Source organism: Lutra lutra, chromosome 4, assembly GCF_902655055.1.
Source record: "Lutra lutra chromosome 4, mLutLut1.2, whole genome shotgun sequence".
NCBI classification, from domain to species: domain Eukaryota; kingdom Metazoa; phylum Chordata; class Mammalia; order Carnivora; family Mustelidae; genus Lutra; species Lutra lutra.
The window spans coordinates 60,833,192-60,856,839 of record NC_062281.1 but is presented as its reverse complement, the minus strand read 5'-3'; the positions used below and the strand labels follow the sequence as shown (position 1 = coordinate 60,856,839).

Genomic DNA, 23,648 nt, shown 5'->3' with positions numbered 1-23,648 from the left:
ACATTTGAATGGCATTTAACCTTTTATTATTTTTAAAGAGCGAAGACAAAGAGTATGCGACAAAGAAAGGACTAATGGGGAAATCTTTCAGAGGCAATTCAGGATTGGGATGCCTGGGTGGCTCAGTTGGTTAAGCGTCTGCCTTCAGCTCAGGTCATGATCCCAGGGTCCTGGGATCCAGCCCTGTATTGGGCTCCTTGTTCAGCTGGGGCTTCTCCCTCTCTCTCTGCCTCTCCTCCTCTCCTCTGGCTTGTCCCCAATCCCCTCTCTCAAATAAACAAATAAAATCTTTAAAAAAATTTAAAAAGGCAATTCACTCTCATCTCAGGTCACTGAGCTGTATAAGTTCTAGATGTACAGTCTATAGATTATATTAACGCACAAACACCACGTCAGTGACCACAGCAAAGCCAGCAGTGAGACCACGCTCCCCGCTCCCCAGGGGACAGTGACACTGCGGGAGAGCTGCAAACCACACAGGTCTGTGATTGTTAGCACTGATAGGTGGGTGCCTGGGAAGCAGCACTCTTGTCAGGAGGACGAAACCCTCCCTGGGCTAGCAGAGGAGTGGTTGGGGCAGTTCTTCCAAGCCAGCTTATGCTTAGACATAGGATTCAGCCTCAACTGGAGATGGAAATATTCAGCCAGATGATCCCACTCAGTGTTTGCAGCATGACACTGGAATTCTCCCATGTGCAAATCCACCAAACACATGCCTTTCTGCAGGCAGAGGGGCCATCTGGATCCCATCTCCTTGTACAAAGGTGCAGGTCATGAAGGCCACTGCCCGCGCTGCTTGGGCTGGGACCAGGACTTGGAGTTATCTACTGGTGGGAAAGTTTCTTCATGTAAAGGTTCAGAAAGGAGGCAGCACTGATTCAGAGAACTTCACAGCTTTAGTCTCTGGTCCAACCACTACTCTCCACCCTGTGACCAGGGTTGAGGGGCCGGGAGCCAGGACCACAGGTCAGAAGTCAGGGGTCAAGAGGCCCATGAGGCTCACTCTAGCCATGGTAGACAATGCAGGCTCTTTAGCAGACCTTCCTTGATCTGGAATATTCCCAGCGGTTGCAGGACAGCCACAGTTTGAGGCAGGCCCATGAAACCCAAACCAGGAATGGGAGACAGCCCTCACAGCTCCCAGAGACAGGCCCAGGGGGTGCCTAGTGCCTTTGCTTAGGCTATTCCCTCTGCCTAGAGGGACCTTCCCACCTGTCTTCACTTGGAAAACCACTACTCATTATTTACACTTCAACTAAGCTGTCATTTCCTCCCTGAATGCTCCCCAAATTCCCTGAGGGCAAGTCGTTCTGCTTTTGTACTTCCAGAATGCTTTGCCCATATCTCCATTACGGATTTTTTATCACATCGACGATATGTTAGACCATACGCCACCAAGCGATGAGCTACTCAAGGTCAGGGGGTATGGTGTATGTATCTCTCTAGCCCTAGCACAAACCCAAAGTATACAGGATATTAAATAAATATTGGATGGATGGATGGATGGATGGATGGATGGATGCATGGGTGAACAGCTAAGGCTCGGTGTCTGAAGATATCAACTAAATCAAAGTTCACTGGCTATTTTTAGTCTAAGAAGATGGGTTCAATGTCTAGGAGAAAGTCAGAAAGGAAACCATGTATTGGCACATATCAGTTGCAAAGATGCCTCTCTCCAGTGGGCAGGATCAGGCTCGGCAGTAAAACAAATACTCTTACAATATTCAGATCTGTGAGTAGCATGCATTTCAGTCTGGTTGCCATGGAGCGTTGTTGAATTAAATGTTAAGTAGGGCATAATTACTGCATGAGATTAGGCACAAAAGGGCAATCTAAAATATACAGTGTGGTCTATTTAAAACAGATCCCAGTTGGTGGTATAGAGGACTTTAAATAGGACCTATTTAAAATAGGTGAGCCCGAATCCAGGGTAAGAAATGGAACCTCGCATCTTGCATTACACAGAGAAAGAATAACAGAAATCTGCCCAGAGTTATCAATCATTCATTCCATCCGGCGTCTTTTGAATACATCCTCCATGCACAACGTGGTCTCTGCTTTATGGAGGGCATAAAGAAATAGGAAATGTGCATGCGAACGTGGAAGAATTGTCAGGTGGGAGTGAGAGGAAGCGGAAGGGATGGGGCCACGCAGCCTAGCCACCCGCAGGAATGAGCGTGGGGCCCGCAGTTGGAGGTCTTGGAGGCTTTCCATTCGAGTGCATCTCACCAGATAATCTTTCTCTTCCTGCTACTCATCCGTGGGTCACCTGAGCGGATACAATCCTACATTTTTAGAGTCACTGACATTTTCTTCATAACAACAGCTACACTTTTCCCTCAAATATGCATAATTTATGCATAAACACATTTGGACATCTATTCAAAAATGGAAACAGTACCAGGGCTGCAAAATTCAAATTTGAGGAGTTATTACAGAACAATTTTACTTCATAGTGAATCACTTACATTATATTGAAAACCACATTTACCAAAGGAAACCAAGGTCCTTTTCTGTATGTTCCCAAATCTTTGATTCTCTGATTTAATAAATATATTGAGATTTGAACTTGTTAATGAGTGAGTTCCTTCCTTTATCCATGTTTCCTCCTTCTTTCCTTCATTCCTTCCTTCCCTTCCTCCCTCCCTCCTTCCTTCCTTTCTCTCTTTTCCTTCCTTCCTTCCTTCCTTCCTTCCTTCCTTCCTTCCTTCCTTCCTTCCTTCCTTCCTCTTTCATTCTTTTTCTAGCCCAGACATCTTTCTTTCATTTGCATTGGGTACTGTTTGAAATGCTATGATTTTTCCTCATGGGTGCCTTTTATCTATGAATTAAGATTTTCTTCATAATCCCCTCTGGCTTTTTCTTGCTAATCAAGGGCACTGAAAGGTATGAAAATGACTGCCATGCAGTCAGATATCTGTTTTTCCAGTGGAAAAAGGCAAGAATATTGAGAAAGAAATCTCAACAACTAAGAGCATTCCCGGTTTGATATTACCATCTAAATGCGGTGAATCACTAAATAAGACTGTAGGTTGGTGTCTGGTCAAGGGGTCCTTGGAGGCTGCAGGGCCCTCCCAGGGAGCCGATTCTGGGGAGGGAGAGGAGCCGGGAAGCCCGAGCCATGGGCAGAGAGGACCCCAGGCAGCTTCCGCAGCCCTGAGGTGATGACACGTGTGGTTGGGTCTTCATCTCAAATGAACCATTCATGCTTAGGCACCCTCTCATATTTCCATTTGTAATGTTGTCATAAAGGAATTTCATTTTATACTTTCCAGACTAATGACTTGGTACAAAAAAGATATGCTGCTAAAATGAGAGGACGGGGGAGGAAAAGAATTCTTGCAGACATTGTGAATCAGCAATGCAATAGGCCGAGAAGAGCTATGCCGTGACTTTGATCTCCCCCGTCTCTGTGACTCTGAGGCTTTGCTTACAACTGACTCAATCTGAGCTTTAAATACCACTCTTAGGTTTTCTCTTTGGTGTAACCTTTGTCTGACTTTTCTTTCTACAAAGATATCCTTATTTTAGCTATTTTAATTTATCAGATTTCCAGTAGGATAGGCATGATATGCAAAGTACTGAACAACAGGTTAACACGGTTAACAGGTTACTATGGGCACTGACCAAGCAGACTGCCAGTCTGACCTGGGGCAGGGTCTGAGACACCCCTGTTGTCCTGAGTGTGACTTCTTTAGTTGCTGGGTTTTGGGGAGAGGAGATGAAGGGGGGTCGGTCTCAAAGAGGCGCCTAGGCAGCCACGGGGTTGGCAGAAGGCACTAAGAGCTCTAGGCCATGGCTCTTTACCAATGGGTATGGAAGTATTTCAATATTTTAACAACCAGTATGGGCATAGTAGAGCATACTAACACCGATCTGATGAACATCATCCCCATTAAGATCTATCCTGAAATTTCCTTCCCAGGAACCTCACAGGAAGAACTACGATTTAATTAAAATTCTCAGCTTTACCTCCATAAAATAAAATTGGCTCTAGCACCGACTTGGAATTTCGGTTTTCACAGTTATAGCTTTCCTCATTAGACAGTTCAGCTTCAGGGTAATGTATCTGAATCTCATGGTTTCTACTCTGATTCCAATTCAATATTCTAAGATAGTGAGGAATATTTATTTTTATTCCTGCTTTCATTTTCATGTACAAATGCCTCCTTACTTTATCATTCTTTGGACTTAAGCCTGTCTAGTAAGTTTATAGAAACAAGAAAGAGAGAAAAAAAGAGCCTCCACTTTCATTAACAGTTGCCAGACATTCTTTCCCAATACTTGTCAAGCAAAACTCAAGGGAAAATGTTAAACAATTGAGAACAAAATTATACCCCCTGAAAAGTAGCTATAGAATGTTCTTTTAAAAAAAAATCTTTACTAACTTGAATTTTATCTCTAACTGTAAAAATTTTGGCTCATTCTGAACGCCTTTAACAAAGATATAAGAAAATTAGCTCTTGTTAGATGAAGCTGATTTTCATCATGTGTATTCTCAAAAAGGGAAACCAGAATTTTATCCTGCTATATTCAGAACCAAAGTGCTGTAAACCAAGCTCTGAATACAGAAAGAACAGGAGGAAGTTGATGCTGGTCAGTGGGTGGATGGCATTGGAGAAGGGCAATAACACTTGACATTAATTATACATCGTCCCACCCGGTCCTAGTTGGGGTATTTGCCAAGAAGTTCTTACATTCCTGTGGCCGGGGAACAGGGCCACACTAGAGTTTCATGGAAAACAACAGTGCATTATTAAACATTTTAATCACTCCAGCTCCCTGCAATGACTAAAAAATCTAACAAAAATTTTCACTGAATGGAAGCCTACTTTTGTCAAAGTAATCCAATTGTGACTTTAAAGTTTTTTTTTTTTTTTCCTCAAAGATGTTTCCTATGGTCACTTTTCTCTCATGACTAATGACTGATGATTTAATATTAACTTGCTAAGGTTTTTATACCACAATGATATATGCAAAGACACAGGGGCGCCTGGGTGGCTCAGTCTGTTGAGTGTCTGCCTTAAGCTAAGGTCATGATCCCAGGGTTCTGGGACCGGGCCCCGCACTGAGCCCCCTGCTCAGTGGGGAGCCTGCTTCTTCTCCCTCTAAGCTCTCTCTTGCTCTCATTCCCTCTCAAGTGAATAAATAAAATCTAAAAAAAAAAAAAAAGATATGCAAGGACATAATTTGTACACACGCAAAAAAACGTACAGAGGATGCTGTTACCTTGCCAGTGTATAGTCACAGAAGAGAAGCAGAACTCCTCCTTACCTAGCATGAAAAAACTTAATTTCTAACAAATATCAAGCATATGAACCATTTCAGATCGGCTTTATTATTATATTTGTATGAAAGAGCTATCCTTTTCCACTCTATAGAAATAGCTTTAGAGAATACATTTTCCATATGGAAATTGGAAATCCGAAAATCCTTCCTGAGAGCCATCTGAACGTCCAGGTTTTTTGTTTTGTTTTGTTTTTTTGTTTTAAAGGGGTGACTTTAAATAGTTGAGAGGCACTCTGGTTTCTGGAGCTGCATTTTTATCCTCTCCCTGTCAGGAAGTAGGGCCTCCTACACGAAGTCTGCTCTCATTAAGATGATCCCCTCCCTCCCACCCCCAGAGACCTCAAACTGTGGCCCTAGTATGTGCAGAGCTCCCACTGAAATAAAAACTGTTCCTCAGACTCAGGCAGCTCTGCCCCCAGATATTGCCACGTCCCACACAGGCTGCTGTCATTACACCCACGCCGTTGTCACAACACTCAACGGGCTGTTACTCAGGGCTCTGGTATGCTGCTGAATATATGCATTAAATAGGAATTTCAAAAACATATTTCAGGAATACTTGTCCTTGGCTCCGCAACTTCACTTGCTCAACGTGGCCACTGTCTCTGGAGGAGCGACTTCTCTCCGGCCGGCATGGCTGGCGGAGACGCTTGAGGCCTCTCGGCCTCTCAGAGGAAGTCAGAGGAACACCGCCAGAGCCGTGCAGGCCACCGCTGACCTGGACTGCTCCCCTTCTCTCAGGCCATTCGTACAGGTCAACACATCTCGCTTCACCCTCATCCTCTACTCAGCAGTGGTCGCCAATCCAAGCTCAAACTCGATTCCAGTTTTGTGTCCTCATCTTCTAGCCGGAGGAAGCTGACCAGCTGTGTCTGGCAGACGTTCTCCCGACTCTGCCTTGATGCTGTGGACGTTCGCCTCCATATTGAACCGAGCAAGAACGCGAAGGAAAAGGGCATTGTTGTTATTGTTTTGACTGAGGTGATTTGGGAAGGTTCATCTGTTCCAAGTTAGAAAACGGACAGGATTTGATAGAACAAATGACTAAATCAATATTTAAGGGCTTTAATTCATGTTAAACATGTATGTTAAATTACCACAGGGGATGAGAGAAGTTCTGAACAAGTTTAAACCCATGTGATATTTAGCTTAAGAACTCCATTTCAGGGGTGCCTGGGTGGCTCAGTTGGTTGGGTGACTTCCTTCAGCTCAGGTCATGGAGTCCCAGGATCGAGTCCTCACATCGGGCTTCCTGCTCAGCAGGGAATCTGCTTCTCCCTTTGGCCCTCCCCCTTCTCATGCTCTCTCTCTCTCATCGTCTCTCTCAAATAATTAAATAAAAATCTTAAAAAAAAAAAAAAAAAAGAACTCCACTTCACCTTACCTAAAAATGGTCACAAATATGTCGGCAGCGGTAAAGGATGGCCAAGTAGTAATGACAAAGGGCTTTTGAGGAACACACTTAAGGGAGGGGGATGATTTTTGTCCTCTCCTAAGGTTTCAGTACTCTTAGATCCATGGTCTTCTAGACTTGAGGCATCTTGTGGTGTTCCCTAGCTGCTTCGGGCTGGGGTGCTCAGCTGAGGTGACGACAAAACATCGGTTGCTTCCAGGATGAGAGAGCCATGATTATTTAGTGCCCTACTCAGTCCATAGCTTTGTTTTCACCATCATACTGATGTCATCAGGAGCTCTAAGATTGTCCTAACATATTGAGGATATGTTTGTGGCATTCCACAAATTTCCAATATGCTTCTGAGAGGGATTTGTTCCAAATGGCTTAGCTACTGATGCTCGGATCTGCTTTGGTCTGATCCACTGGGAGTCTAGACCATAGCTCTGAGCTCTAGTTTTTGGGGTGCACCTGCTCCTTAACCCCCTCTTCCCCCAACTCCTTTCCTTCTTTCAGTTGAAGGAGTCACTGAATAACTGTGTGCCAGGTTCTTTGGTGTGTAGTAAGTGATTATATGGTCTATGGGGTCAGAATGACTTGGCTTGGCATCTGGCTAAGAGACTGGGGAAATGGCTTCCCTTCTGAGTCTCAGGGTCTTCGATGAGTTTCATCAAATGAGATAATGCAAGCAAAGTATTTACCACAGTGCCTGGCACATGGATGTGTCCGACACAGGAGCTCTCACACTTACACAGATGTACACGACAGACCACAAACAGCTCGTGGGCTGGTGGGGAAGGAAAACACGAACAGTCCATTTCAATACTTCTGATAAATACTACTTTTAAAGGGATGATGCTTATCCCAGCTTTGTAATTGGGTGGAGGTGAGACTCAGAGGAGGAACATAGGAATTGATACCTGAGCTCTATCTTACTGTATAAACTGGGGAAGATATCCTCTCACTGGTTTGGGAGGAAAATCAGAAACCTGGTGGAATCATAATTAATTTGGCAAACATGGGGTGCCTAATAACACATAATTTCTTCTGCGTATTGGCAAGCGCTTCAGTATGCTAGGGAGAAGATGCCACTTACATCATGTCATCGTGGTGGCAGCCAGTGAGGTCAACAGATAGCGTAAGTAGGGCAGCGAGTGGGAGGAGGATGGAGACAGTGCAGGATGGGAGAATGAGGTGGGGAGAGGCAGAGTCAGGTAGGGACCCAGCCACAGGCTTTCACCCATCTGTGGAATGCATAGGAGCTCTTAAACTTGGAGGCTGCTGGGCTGGAACCAGACCAGTCCCCCAGAACTGCACACTTGGGTCTCTGCCTAGGGGCAGTGCCACACCGCGAGTTTGGTGCCATTGTCCCCAGCATCTCTGGCCCGCCCCCCTCCCCGGTCAATCCGACTTCCCTGCTTCCTTGTCTGGTCTGATTACCTAACCCAAGCCTCACACATCACCTCCTCTGTCAGTCTTTTCAACCACTACCACCCTGTCCCATTTATAATGGTTATTTGTCCACATCTGCTAATAAATAACAAAAAATTTTAAACCTAAAAATATGGAAGATATTTTCCTTATTCCTCTGGCATCTATGACTTCAAGTGTCACTTGTGATATGCCAAAATGTAGTCAACTTAATGTCTTTATGATATCTAGTATTTAAAAGAATGCAATTTATTTGAATGCCTTTGGAATGTATACAATCAGTTGGTTAATAGAAACTATGGCAGGGGCACCTGGCTGGCTCAGTTGGTAAGAGCATGGGACTCTGGATCTTGGGGTTGTGAGTTCAAGCCCCACATGGGGTATAAAGCTCAGTTAAAGATAAATAAACAAACACAAATTTTAAGATAAAGTTAAGGGGCTGCCTGGGTGGCTCAGTGGGTTAAGCCTCTGCCTTCAGCTCAGGTCATGATCTCAGGGTCCTGGGATCGAGTCCCGTATCGGGCTCTCTGCTAGGCAGGGAGCCTACTTCCTCCTCCCTCTCTCTCTCTGCTTGCCTCTCTGCCTACTTGTGATCTCTCTCTGTCAAATAAATAAAATCTTTAAAAAAAAAAAAAAAGATAAAGTTAAAAAAAGGAAAAGACTATGGCATTCCAGAGTGCACAGCCAATGAGGGTGAAGAAACTTCTCTGAGGACTGTTTGCACAATAGGTAATTAACTTGAAGGTAGACATAGTAGGAAGCAATGAGAAGGTTCCTTTTTTCCCCTTCTGTCTGCCTCTGTGTCTGCTTTTATGCCTATCTATACCATTTGTTGAGCCAAAATGGAAAAGTGGGTCTAATAGAAGTGGCTTTGACTCCTTGCTATGTGGTCATGGACAACTTAGTTACGACATTACAACACTTGCTAGAGAGTGATAAGACTAATACGGTCTAGTTTTATGTTACTTTATGCCTTATCGAAGCAACACGCTGGCCTTTGAAAATGAAATGGCACATAGATCTTTACATGTGGCAATACGCGTGAGGTAGGCTTTTATTGGTTCATTTGTACTCTTTCCAGACCTGCTTTGAATGAGCAAGATGCAAATAAAAAATGGCTTTTATAACAATGTTGTCCAGAAAGATTGTATTCCTCATATCTATTTCATTTCACATCTGCCATTTCCGAAAAGTAAATACACTTTCTGCATGAATTTCGGAGTACTTGATTGTAAAGGATATTGCTTCATAAGAAAGACTATAGAAAAATAAATCACCGTCATTTTTATGTAAGCTGATGACACAAAACAAATGTTCACAGTTCAGGTTTCTGAGGCTTTCTAAGTGGTCAAGGCCTTAGTCTGATACTCTTCCCACGACTCTGTTAAAAGTTTATTTCTTGATGTGCCATCCAAGATTCAGGACACTTATTTTTATGGGAAGCATGTTCAGGAAAAGGAGTCGAAGTATCTACTCCATTCATGGAATTACCTTTCAAGAAGGTAATTTCCTTTGGCTCTGATTTATCCCAAATCTGGGATGAATACAAGTTTGATTTGTGCAAAATGACTACTGATCAGGGAGCAACTGTAGGGAACATTTGTGAGCTGAACGAGATAAGGAAATACCTTTGGTGTCACGGAATTGATTTGGAATATTTTTCATTTTAACCTTCCACGCAGGTTCCTTAACCTTGTATGTGCACTGAAGAGGAAGTGGGGGGTTGGTGGCCTTGAAATCAAGACTTTACAATGGTGTATCAAGAGCCTTCCCACCCAAGGCCAGATTTGTTGTGAAACATCTTTATTCCACCATTTTACCCCCCTTTTTGATAGTGGTTTTGAGCAACACTTTCCAAGTTGCCTGAAAATTGGTTGCAATTTCTAGCTTTTGAATGAAACTTTTGTGGGATATGGCCTGAAGCAGAGAGCCCTGGTTTGGTTTGGTTTGATTTTTTTCACACAAGAAGCATGCTGGCAGACAGACCAGGCAGAACCCTGTTTCAAGAGGCTACTTGATCTTCTAAGCTCACACGGAGCAGTAAAGCTGGTTCTCAGACGTCTCCATTTTCTCCCTGAATCCTTTCTGAATGAAGGTTCTTGCGGCTGCTTACTATTCTTTTAGAGGGTGACACCCATTCTCTATTCTCCTCCACTTTGAATATCATTTTTCAAGCTTTCTGGGAAGCGCTGCTACACTTCTATGAAGAGACTCCAACTGCCAATCTTGAAATATTCTTTGAAACCAGTAACACCAGGTGCTCTGTTCAAGAAGGAGAGGAGGCAGCTCCATAGAATATACAATACAACATTTGTTCGCTGGGAGCATTGGATTTACACACACACACACACACACACACACACATACACACACACACACACACACACAACTGCAGCCTAAATAGCTCAGTGTTTCTCTTGAAACGCTCTGACAGTTCAGGAAATGCAAGGAAACTTTCAAAAACAAAGCATTTTAAAAAATGGAAACAGAAGAATCAAAGGAAACACTAAAAAAAAAGAGCCCGAGTCAAACACGGCTTGTATTAACATGCTTAACAGAACGGAAGTTGGGAAGTGAGATGAAGTTATACCATCAACCTGCAAGTAAGAACGAACTCTTTCAGAATGACGAAAGATCTACTCTTTGTAAGCCATTTGAGAGGGGGTGGATTTGTTTTTGTGATATCATTTTAGGAAGATACAGCTAAAATGAGATCATTGCTCACTGGAAGATGCCACTGATTTCTCAGCATAATTTGTGTATGGAACCAAAGTCAACGGAAGAATAAACATCAATTTGGTGTTTTCTACTCTTGTCAAGAAACTGTTTATTGTCCTTTTGAATTTTCATAGACTCTTGCTCTTCAAAGATCAGAGATCTGCAAAGGAGGAAATTCAGGTCGCAAAGACGACCCCCACCCCAGCCCACACTCAGCGACAGCCTGGGTCTGTCCCCTCCAGCTCCCAGCCACTCGAACAGTGTGGCCAAACAGGCCTGGGCTATCCTATCCCACGGTCACCAGTTTAAAACATGATAAACATCGGGGTGTCAGGATGGCTCAGTGGGTTAAAGCCTCTGCCTTCAGCTCGGGTCATGATCTCAGGATCCTGGGATCAGGCCCCGCATCAGGCTCTCTCTCTGCCTGCCTCTCTGCCTACTTGTGATCTCTGTCTGTCAAATAAATAAATAAAATCTATAAAAAACAACAACAACGTGATAAACATCAAATCCTTTTGGATGCATATTGATGTTTTCCAGCACATATGACAATTTTTGTTTGTTTTACTTTATAATTGTCTTATTCAAAGCAAATTTTAAAACATAATTTTTTTCTTTAAAAATTATTTTAAAAAATTTTTTAAATATTTTTAAAATATTTATTTTAAAATAAAGATTTTTAAAAATTTTTTTAAATATTTTTAAAATATTTTATTTTAAAATAAAGATTTTAAAAATATTTTTAAATATTTAAGTGGATTTTTTTAAAACCACAGTTCCTTTATGCTATCCTACAATATAGCCCACCCTCATTATGCAGTTTCTGTATTTAGTAGCAATGTATTTGACCAGAAAATTGTATTAGGCTGACCCATTTATTTTTTATCTCTTAATTATTTCTTCAAACTTATTATCTCTTCTAAACCAAGTGTGGGTTGCTACATGTATTTTTTGAGGCAGGTGATTAACTTCCCTTCCTGCTTTCAGAGGACAATGTTTTAAAATTTCCCTTCTCCTAAACTTTCACAGGTATGGCTGCTTTCGATTTGTTGTGATGGATATTAGATACCAAAAGCCCTGTATATCCATCAGAGCCTTGCCTTGATGTAATCTGTTGTGTGTGTGCACGCGTGTATGTGTGTGTATATTCATTGCTTAATTATACCACAGTGGAATTAACATCCCCCTTTGTATCTTTATTGCTATTTCCTTACCCCTGCCTTTGAAGGCAGTGTGTGCTAGGGTAGAGTTAGGCCCAAATGCTCTCATGTCAATCTCTTGACTAATTCAGCAAACTCTAGGGAAGCATTCTTGCATTTTAGAGCAGTATACCTTTAGACCTCCCAAACCTGAATGGCAATTCCCAAATTACATTACTTTAAACCCAAACACCATGATGTATTCTCATAACTGTCTTTCTGGGTTTCAGGTTCATGAAGTAACCCAATCATCTTTACTATTTCTATGTTCTGTTCATTTTAATGTGGCTAAGGAGTGTGAGTCCTTCCTTCTTTACAATGGAGTTCTGGGTCTTTAAAGACCTAAGTTTGGGGCACCTGGGTGGCTCAATGGGTTAAAGCCTCTGCCTTCGGCTCAGGTCATGATCCCAGGGTCCTGGGATCAAGCCCCGCGTCGGGCTCTCTGCTCAGCGGGGAGCCTGCTTCCTCCTCTCTCTCTCTGCCTGCCTCTGTCCCTACTTGTGATCTCTCTGTCAAATAAATAAATAAAATCTTAAAAAAAAAAAAGACCTAAGTTTGCCAGCTATTCTATCCCAAGTCTTTGCAATAAAATGCCTCCAGAAGAGAGGTGAAAGGGCTGGAGAAACGCCTTTCTACCCTCTGGCTTATTAGAGAGGAGGAAGGGCTTCTCCAAAGGATGAAAGAAATAATCCAGGAAGGAAGCCAGGAAGAAAAGGGGGTGGAGGGAAACTTAAGCCAGTGTCAAGAGGTTGGTGAATGGAAGAATGTGACACAGAAGAGAAGAATGGAGAAGCCACTCTCATAAACCTCACCATCCACCCCCGAAGGCCTATTTCACAGGCTGCTTCTCCCCGAAGCCACCCCTCCTCTCCCACCCCGCCTTCTCCCACCACTGCAATCCAGAATGTTTTATCTGCATCTCCCTTAGAGTCCTCACCAATTTCTACTTTGTGCTGTGTTTGTGCGATCTCCTGTAAGCCCTCCATTCATTCAACATGGAATAAACAATCACTGAGCACCTTCCTTGATGGCAGGCACTTGGCTAGGTGACAGGGATATGAAGATGATTGAAACGTGATCCCTGCCCTCAGGAGGCTCACAGTCCTGGCCTGGCCCTTGCCTACAGCACCAGGCACAACCTCTGCCAACTCCACCATCTTGTTCCTATGTCATTTCTCTGTCAGTGCAGGTCCTCTTGCCTGAAATGTTCTTTCTTTCCTTTTCCTTGTTTGTCTTTTGAGGTTCAGGCACAGACTCTTCAGGGAGGTTTTCTTGAACTGCCAGGGTGAGTTCCCACAGCGCATGTACACTTTTCTTTTAGCACTTCACATAAATTGAAGTTTTCTTTGCAAATCTCTCTCCCCCAGTGCAATCAGGGTGGGCGCCTTGCCTTCTGATCTTTGATTCTCTAGGCTCAAGCACAACTTGAGTAGTAAATAACCCATTAAATATTAGCTGAATAACTAACTGATTAGCCCTGTTCATAATATTCTCTTAGGTGAGGTGAGAAAGATATCACTTATCCCTTTTTATAGGAAGGGATGGTACAATGGACTGAGCATCTGTGTTCCCACTGCCCCAAAATTTACATGTTGAAGCCTATTCCCTAGTGTGATACTATTTGGATGTGGGGCCTTTGAAAGGTGATTAGATCGTGAGGGTGGAGCCCTCGTGATTGGGATTAGTGCCCTTACAGGAAGAAACACAAAAGAGAGACTCTCTTTTCTCTGCCAAATGAGGACACAGCAAGAAGACAGCCATTTGCAAACCAGAAAGAGAGCCCTCATCAGACATAGACCAGACTGGCACCCTGCTCTGTGACTTCTCAGCCTCTAGAACTATGACAAATTTCTTTATTTAAGCCAGCAGCCTATATAGTACTTTGTGAAAAAAGCCCAAGCTCACTAAGACAAATGGAGAGGACAAATGACCTGACTCCAAATACAAGTGATGGTAGGGCTGGGCAAGATGCCATATTTTCTGCTCTATCCATGAGACTAAGTAAATTTGCTATTAGAAAAAGATATGCTGGGGCACCTGGGTGGCTCAGTGGGTTAAAGCCTCTGCCTTCGGCTCAGGTCATGATCCCAGGGTCCTGGGATCGAGCCCCACATCGGGCTCTCTGCTCTGCAGGGAGCCTGCTTCCTCTTCTCTCTCTCTCTCTCTGCCTGCCTCTCTGCCTACTTGTGATCTCTGTTAAATAAATAAATAAAATCTTAAAAAAAAAAAAAAAAGACAAGGGGACAGACATGGCAGGAGACCATGAGTGAAACACACCCATTTTCTGTGATCCCTAGAGAATACAGGATGAGAGTCAGTGCTGTTGCATGTATTCTATCCCTGGTCAGTTCAAGAAAGGAAAAGAATATGGTCAAAGGAAGCAAGGTAGAAAGCAGATCCGCAAGTGAGTACCCATTCTGGGCAAGAACACACATGCAAATGTACCCAGACAAAGGGTACCCGTGTGGAATCTGACGAAAGCTGGAATAAAAACCAAGCTGCTTGGGGAGTAAAGCTGTGATCCCGGAAAAACGGGAAACAGCTCGACAGATTTATGAATGAATTTCTAATGTGCAGATACATTTGACTTCCATACAAGGGTAACCAACGGGAGCACAAAGCAGTGGGAGGGGCCTGACTGTCCCGTTTGAATCCGGAAGTCCTGGGGTTAGGTCTCTGTCTTACAACTGGCAGGCTCTGTCACTTCTGGCAAGTTACTTAACTTCTCTGAACCTGAGCTTCCTCGCGAGATGATATAACGCTGTATTTTTATAGGGTTGCTGTGAGGACTGACTCTCTTTTTAATAAGAAGTTCGATTCGATTTTCGAATGATTACGTTCACGACTGGATTAGGTTGTCCACGAGTTTCCCCAAAAGCTTCTAGGCAGATATGCCTGTAAGTCTCAAAAGTGAGGTTTCCGTTCTTCAGCTCCCCCAGCTGCAAGGGAGTTTGGACAACAACTACTTGTTGGGCTTTTGTGGTTGTTGTTTTTTCTCCCCTTTTATGAGATGAAACATTTAAGGCAGAAGGGGGTTAGGAAAGGCTTTGGGACCAGCCAACTTGAGCCACAGCTCGCAAGCGCTGGTGGCAAGAGCACGCACACAAACACACAGAAGCAAGGGGTCATGGGACGAACAAAGTTATGCAGTAGCTTGGGATGAGGAATCTAATTAAACAGTAAATTAAGTGTAATAGGGACGGTGGCATGGAATAGCCCATTAAGAGAAACTGCTGAAGTAGTCCCACACTAGTTTCCAGGAATAACACCTAGGCATATTTCCAACAAAACTGAGTAGGAGATGGAGTTGCTGCTTTTTGGATCTCCCTTTTTCATTACCTGAAGCCACCATGTGCTTTCACTTTTCACTTCTTCTCCCCTTTACCCTCAACCCTAATTATTTTTAATACCCTTAAATCAGCACTCTCTAATGCCATTTTAGGGTGAGCTCCATTTTCCAGGGTTTTCTATTTCTCTTGCTTATCCCCAATATCAATTATCTTATGTTTAAATTTCTCAGATTCCAATGATTGATTATTGCCTCTATGGCGAAAGGAAGGAAGGAAGGCAGACAGGCAGGCAGACAGGAAAAAAGACAGGAAGAAAAAGACAGGAAGAAAGAAATTCAAGCTAAGATGGGTTACCCCTCTTTAATATTTACATTTTAATAGCAGCTCTTAATGGCTAAATGAAAAATCAACAGGTAGTATAGGCATGATTTGGAGCATTGAAGGACAGGACCAGTGGAAGAGAGATTTTCAGACTAGGGGACCTTGCTTTAAGCTGACGCATTATTACACCCCTACATTGGCTAAGCTAAAGGCTAACTCTTCTAACAAAATCCCAGAGCTGAGATGCAGGAAGGGAATGCAGAATGGATTTGCCATTAATCGGTGTGCGGTGTGATAGGACAGGGTGGTGGTGTACCAGAACTGGGTGGGGAAGGACAGATCTGTCAAAACACTAGAAGAAAAACTGATGTGCTAAGAAAAGATGACACTGAGTTTAAAATAAAGCTTGATAAAAAGCTACCCAGTTAGGTAACACCCAATCAAAACAGTGCCGTTAATGGACTAATTATTAGCAGAAAGATACAACTGTGAATGGGGTGGGTCTTGGGGATGGGGTATAAGGAGAATAGGAGTGAGAGAGAGTCTACTGAAGATAAATAAAGTTAACTTTACATTAAAGGACACACCAGGCACAATTAAAGAAATTGTCTTTGCTTAGTCTTCCGTAAATTATCTTTTCTTACCCCCTATGTACTTAGCTACAAGTGTGTGCTATTAGAAAGTCATCAATAAAAAAATAAGGATAGATAAAGTAGGGAATAATTACTCACAATATAAAATACTGACTTTATAAAAAGAATTCGAGTTTTTAAGTGCTATTTAAAATACAATCCAAATATCCAAGATCTTTTTAAAAAATGAACAGAACAAGCTTTTAAGAATTCTATTTCATAAGGAAAGGCCAGCCCATGTAATAGGAAATAAAGCTTTCAGTTGATTTAGTTCAGCATTAAGAAAAAAAAAAAAAAAAAAACAAGAAACATACAGTGCTAATAGATAAAGGAGATGGAAAAATGCAGCCCACCTTCAGCTGTCATAAGGGGTCATTTTATACGCAGTGCCAGGAAACTCCTGTTTCACCAAGAAGGATTCATTAAGTAGAGTGAAAGTCAATAAAAATGAGTTTTATTAAAAAGAACTGATGTAATTAAAGGTATTAGTGAAAACTAGCCCGGTTATGAAGGGGAAATGACTCAGCAGCTGTCTAAGAAATGAAACAATATACTATAGAATCTTCTCCCAATTTAACTTATTGCAGGAAAAAAAAAAAGATACTCTATATTATTTGTAACAGCCAAGGTGAATGCCCACATGATGGGGGAAGAAATACTCACATAAAGCTGTCCATCTTCAGACAATAGTGAATTACAGTACTGACCACGTTCACAGCCCAGCAATCCGGTTGTGGCCATCGTAAGCAAGCCCCCGCATGACTCAGACCGACAGGGCTTAAGGGGAGAGGTGATTTTCATCCATACTGTTCTGTATGTTAAGATTGAAATGAGAATATTCGGTCTCTGTAATATTTAAAGCTGCATCCTGGGGAAAACAGATTTAAGACGCTCTCAGAATGCCAGATCAAATGATGTTTCTGAGAGGGGAAAAAAGTGTGTGTGGGGGAAGCCAGTCAAATGACAGAGCAGCCACACATTAAAGGGCAGCAGAGTGGCTGTGCAATACGGTTTTCAAAAAAGAATCCTTCTATCCAAGTGTTTGTGGTCTTAGTCACATGGTTTGAATATGGAACAAAAATCCACATGCCTCGAGACCAAGTCATGTGCGTGCAGGGCTTTTCTGCAGAGCTCGGATGTATGGCCATGCATGGGAGCCAGAGGCAACACGTGAGTCACCAGCACCTTCGCCCCCAGGGAGCCCCCAGCTTAGCGTCATGATCAGAACACTGTCCTGGGAGACACAGAAACCACCGGCGGCCTGGATTTGCCGGTGATGCCAGATGACAAGCCACTGCCTAGTCTAACACCTTCTACTATAACACCATCAAAAGGATTAAGTGCTTACCGGCTAAAAAATAAATTAAAAGGTGGATCAGAAGATGCTCCAAGCGGCGGAAAGCTTAGTGCAGGGCTCTCCTGGCTGCCTCACCCTCCCGCCAAGGGGGAATATAAAGAGGAGTATTGTGAGAAGACGGGGATGGAAGAAGTTTGGAAATTTCCAGTTACAAAAATAATAAACAGCTCATAATAAGATCAGTTACAAATGGATGGCACTCTCCAAATTAGGCTGGAACATTTTTCATCCGTTCCGTGATCCACACAACCTTTCTCGTCGACCCCGGAGAGTTGCTAAGACAATCAGATGAAATATTGTCTGCAAGCATGATTTATAGGAACTATAAACCCTTCAATAATTTATTGTGGCATGTGGTCTAAATGGTTAAAAAACAAAACAGAACACGTCAGGAAGCCTGAAGAAGAATATCTGACGTGGCCAGACCTTTATCACGTCCCTGGGTCTGCAGGCACTTTCTTCTCGAAATGTCTGCCTCTGCACTCAGAACCGTGTAGCTGGGGCAGTGAAAGGGAGATTGTCTAATAGAAGTATAAATAAAAGTTGGGTGGCCAACTTCGGGGGTGATTTTGTGATCTAATTACTATTGACTTTTCATGATGTGCAAGGGAAAAACATTAGAAAAGTTTTGGTGAATCTGAGACTTTAAGCTTGCCTTACTTAAAGCTCTTTCTGCCCACAGACTGCTGCTCTATTAACAAGGAAAGCAAAAACGAAAACTATCACTTTCTATCTCTGACTATGGCTTAGGATTGGGATTTCCCAACTCTGCTGTTTGTCACTCCTCAGGCAGAGGTGTGTTCTGCTCAGTTCCCATCTTAATGGGTGTGTCTTAGGGAGAGAGGAGAAAAAGCACACTGGTTTGAACTAAAATTAATCATGCCTTTTGATACTTATAGAGCTAATTTCTACCCAATCTTCCAACAATGGGTAGTCTTTATGTCAAAGTATCATGTAAGGGTACATTTAAAAATGGGTCAGTCTCAGGGCCCCTGGGTGGCTCAGTCAGTTAAGCGACCAACTCGGTTTGGGCTCAGGTCATGATCTCAGGGTGCTGAGATCAAGCCCTGCGATGGGCTTGGTGCTCAGCAGGGAGTCTGCTTGGGATTCTTTCCCTCTCCCCCTGCCTTTCCCTGCTTATGTGCACTTGTTCTCTCAAAAAAATAAATAAATAAATAAAATCTTAAAAAAAAAGAAAAATGATCAGGTTACACAGATATGCTCAATTTTTGAAAATACATCAAAGTGTATGTACACTTATGTACTTTTTCTGTTGTAAATTTTACTTCAAGTAAGAACTTTTTAAAAAAAGTGGTGCACCCTCTAAGTTGACAGGATCCAGTTCGATTTGCTCTGACAGGTACTCTGACACCACCTGTTTTCAAACTTCCTACTTCCCACGGGTCACGAAGCAACTGATCAACAGAAATTGGACTGGCTTCTGAAGCTTAAAGCTGACACACAGAATATATAAATAAACACTTTTACTCTTCCTATAAATCATGGGTTCAGTAAGTGGGTTTGTGAATTCAAAGGACTACAGGTTTACAGATCCATGGATCTTCTGAAGTCAGTGGGTGATAGCTTGGTTATTTGGATTTTGCTCTATTTTTGAAATGTCTTAAAAACCTTTTAGATTCTAGGGGTGCCTGGGTGGCTCAGTGGGCTAGAGACTCTGCCTTTGGCTCAGGTCATGGTCCCGGAGTCCTGGGATCAAGTTCTACATCGGGCTCTCTGCTCGGTAGGGAGCTGCCTTCCTCCATTCTCTCTCTCTCTCTCTGCCTGCCTCTCTGCCTACTTGTGATATCTGTCTGTCAAATAAATAAATAAAATCTTTTTTAAAAAAAGTTTTAGATTCTACATCCCCTATATGAAAGAAATTTAGAAAAGTGAGTCAAAACCATCTATTCAGTTTATTTACATTGACAAAGGGTTTTCCCATTGATATATGATGGGGTCTCATTTAATGGTAATTTAGAATCTTGGAAGATCCTTTTGAAAATGATCATGCTATGATTTTTTTAACCCCCTCATTTTATAGATGAAGAGCCTGAGATGTAAAAGAGGTTAAATGATAAGCCTATGAACATACAGATATTCATAAACAGAATATGGACTAGAATTCAGGTTTCCTAACTACTAAACCAATTCATTTTTGTTCTAGCATTTTCGTTTCCACTTACTGTTGATTCATAGAATTGTGAACAACTAAAAAGAGATGATGTGAAATGAAGTTACTATGTGACATGAAAATTTTAATTTACTGTGATATTCACTCATTCTAAAGAACAGAGCCAAGAAATCCTGTGTTCCTAAGTGGTTACTGACTTCTAGAAACTGGTTAGTATCAGTTTAGGAACTCATATGTTAAAAAAAACACTAACACTCATATAGGGCATTATGTTTATTGTTACCAATGGGAGCTGTGTGGGTTATTTTACCTTCTTATTCAAGAACATATACTGTCAGAAGAGCACCAAATGACCTTAGACCAGCCAGAATAGAATCAATCAGACCCTTCTATGCACCTCTGAGATAGATTTGATGTTATTATAAAACTTCTCAGCTTGAGAACATTTGGACTAGTTTTATCCTACAATGGCTTTTCAAGGACTATTTACCTGCTATGGGTCATTACTATTTGTAAATAGTAATAATTACTTAGAGTCAAAACTATTTACTGTGTTCATTCTGTTTACCCCGGCCATATATGACTCAGACTCGCTGACTGTAAAGCAAAGTAGATGCATTATTCTCCAGCCAATTTACCTCCTGGCCTTATATTATGGGTAATGTACTGTGACTTGGTATTGTGACCCTTATTCAGATTAAAATTATAAGTTTCCTTGATCATGGCTGCATAACATTTACAGCCTGATTCAGTATACTTCTAATAACAGAAATTGCTAGATTAAACCTGGCTTCAAAAGCAACCACCAAAGAAAATGAAATCACAGCATAAAATACTGAGGCAGCTGTTAACATCTTATTGTACTCTCACCCAACACTCCCAGGTGACTGGACATGAACTGCACTTTCCTCTCAAGCCTGAAGAAATGATTACATGTTTCATGGCACTTGTACCCACAGATGACCCGTGGGCCATCAGTATCTACAAACACTCATAAGTAGATTCTATGTACTGTAGAAATTCTAGCATAGAGGTAATATTAAATACATACCATTCTAGTCCCCAGCAACAAAGAGGGCATGATGTGAAATAAATTCATCCAGCAGATAGTGAGCACCAATTCTGGCAACTGGAGTTTAAAAGAGGTAACCCATGGGAAGGGTTTCGCACAGGGACTGGTATGTGATAAACACTATAAGGACTATCAGGGTCACACTTCCTAAAGGAAGTGACATTGAAGCTGACATGGGAAGGACTGGAAGAATTAAGGAGGCAGGTGGTGGAGTAGGGTGAGGGTAGTCAAAGGCAAAAGACGGCAGCATCACTGTGGGACTATCAGGGTTCAGGAAAGCTGAGGCATCAAAGCTGGGCTAGGGTTGGGGCTACGCAAATGAGCAGAAGGCAGAATGCAAAGAGCCCCATCGCTTTTGCTACAGAGCTCAGTTTTTAGCATTTGTGCAATAAGAATCCGAAACAGCAGTGCTTTCCACACCGTAGGATCTCATCTATTAGTTAGCTCTGAAATCATTTTCATGGGTTTCAACCAACACTGCTTTCTCAACAAGAGAGATCAAAATAGAATATGACAGGACAGAACAGAAAACATAAAACGTGTGTGTGTGCCTGTGTGTGTATTTAGTCATGATGATAAATTTATTTCTAATTATGAGCCATAAAATAAATGGTTTGAAGTTCACTTCTCTGAAATATTTATGGGGGATGAGACAAACAGTGTTGCCCTTTGGAAAATCAACTTGGCTGTGGTGTAGAAAGGACTGGTGGGGACAGGCCTGAGTACAGGAAGAACAGCTGCGATAGTCAGGAAACAGATGACAGTGTGCAATGGAGGGCGAGGCTGGTAAGGATGGACAGAATTTCTGCGAGGGACACTGGGGTGCTGAGGAGACCAAGGTACTGAGGAGGATGCCAGAAATGCAACCTGGGTTGTCGCAGGTTCTACCTTGAGCAACTGGTTGGGTTTTTGTTGCCCTTCTCTTTGGCAAGAAACACCAGAGCAAAAGCAGTCTGGGAGGCAGAAGAAAATTATTAGGTTGGGCACATTGAGATGCCAGGTTGAAAATATGGAGAATTAAAATAATTTGGATAAATTTTTCTATAGGATATTTTTATTTACAAACCAATCATTATCAAGTGTCTATTGTCTGATGCTAAAAGTTAGCACCAAAATTTGGCACTGATGTTAGAAATACATATAAATGGTGGTTTCTCATTTGCTTGTTTTGTGGTAAGGAAAAGAGTGAGTACATAGGAATTTGCAAGTGCCCAGACACTGGGGACAGGATGAAAAAAAAAAAAAGACATCTTAAGCAAATGTAAGTAAGAACCATTATTAACAGAAAAAGATTGAAGACGATGTATAGGAACATCTAGCATAAAAGTTGACACATAGTAGATGCTCTATAAATGTTAGTTTTTCTTTCCCTCCACTTTCTTATACCTTGTCTATGGGTCTGAAGATATGGCAATAGAAACTATTCACATGAGTATATCTCAGGTGAGCTGATAGTTAGATTTATGAGAAGATGCTATGACTCATGAGCAAAACAGACCATGTTCTTTATTTTACAAGGGCTACCAAGAGGTCAATGGGCAAATTCATGGTGTTATCTCTAGTAAGGAGGCTGAAACTCATCACATGCATTCTGTACCTCTCACCTCTGTCTGATTTTTAAGACTTTTCTTCAATTCCTTCATTTAAAAAGTATCAATGAGAATTTTTAAAAGTCACTTTAAATCTTTTTTTTTTTTAATAATTCAAAGCTCACAGACAGGTGGCTCAATGGGTAAATAGAAAAGAGACAGACAGATGGTTGAAATTGATGGATGGCTGCATATTTGATTACTAATCAATGACCTATGAGTTTTGGGTAGCTGAATCGGTTCCATGAACCGTGTTTCCTTCTTTTTAAAAAGGTGTTTTTTATGAAAAAAATTCAAACATATACAAAGGAGAGAGAAGTCTTATGAACCCGTGCCTCCAGCATCATTTCAACGGTAAATGTTTAAGTATGAATCTCCAAAAGGTAAGGACACTTTAAAAATGTAACTGTAACATTATCATACCTAAAAAAGTTAACAGTAATTCCAGTAATTCCTTAATACCATCACACATCATTAGACACATTTTTTTTTTTAAGATTTTATTTATTTGTCAGAGAGAGAGGGAGAGAGAGCGAGCACAGGCAGACAGAGTGGCAGGCAGAGGCAGAGGGAGAAGCAGGCTCCCCACCAAGCAAGGAGCCCGATGTGGGACTCGATCCCAGGACGCTGGGATCATGACCTGAGCCGAAGGCAGCTGCTTAACCAACTGAGCCACCCAGGTGTCCCATCATTAGACACATTATTTCTGGATCAATTTATGAAACAGATCCTCAGTTAGTTAAACTTAGGATAAGAGCAAGAACTTTACCAAGGATCCTTCGCTTCACTGTCTGAGGCTGGGATTCCTCCAGCAATTCCTTTACCTCCTTTCTGTCTCTATGTCCCTCCCATTCCGCCTCATCTCCTTCAACTACAACGCCAATTCACATGCTGAAGCATGCACGCTCACACTCACACACACACACACACACACACGACGGGTGGAAAGCTTTAAAATTTGCTAGTTATGTGAAAATGAATGCTTGATATAAACATGAATATATATGAATATAAATGAATGCTTGATATAAACATGAAAACTGTAACACAGCAGAGAAATAGGCTGAACAAGCTCTTAAGAAAACTCATCTTAAGAATTATCAAGGGTTGGGCGCCTGGGTGGCTCAGTGGGTTAAGCCGCTGCCTTCGGCTCAGGTCATGATCTCGGGGTCCTGGGATCGAGTCCCGCATCGGGTTCTCTGCTCGGCAGAGATCCTGCTTCCCTC

General features: G+C 42.2%; 1 protein-coding gene across 14 annotated transcripts in view; it reads right to left on the bottom strand.

Moving 5' to 3' along the window:
• The window catches only part of STAU2 (staufen double-stranded RNA binding protein 2), a 320,498-nt gene that overhangs the window by 29,904 nt on the left and 266,946 nt on the right, over window positions 1–23,648 (bottom strand). Inside the window, exon 13 of one of the 14 annotated variants that reach the window (XM_047728844.1) lies at window positions 6,112–6,207. The exons of 10 other annotated variants lie outside the window; for them this stretch is intronic. In XM_047728844.1, coding sequence (XP_047584800.1) covers window positions 6,127–6,207 — 81 coding nt within the window. In that variant the 3' untranslated portion in view covers window positions 6,112–6,126. Of the gene's footprint in view, window positions 1–6,111; window positions 6,208–6,238; window positions 6,318–21,702; window positions 21,787–23,648 lie in introns of those variants that run through there. 3 more of the 14 variants (XM_047728848.1, XM_047728853.1, XM_047728846.1) reach the window with 3 other exon arrangements.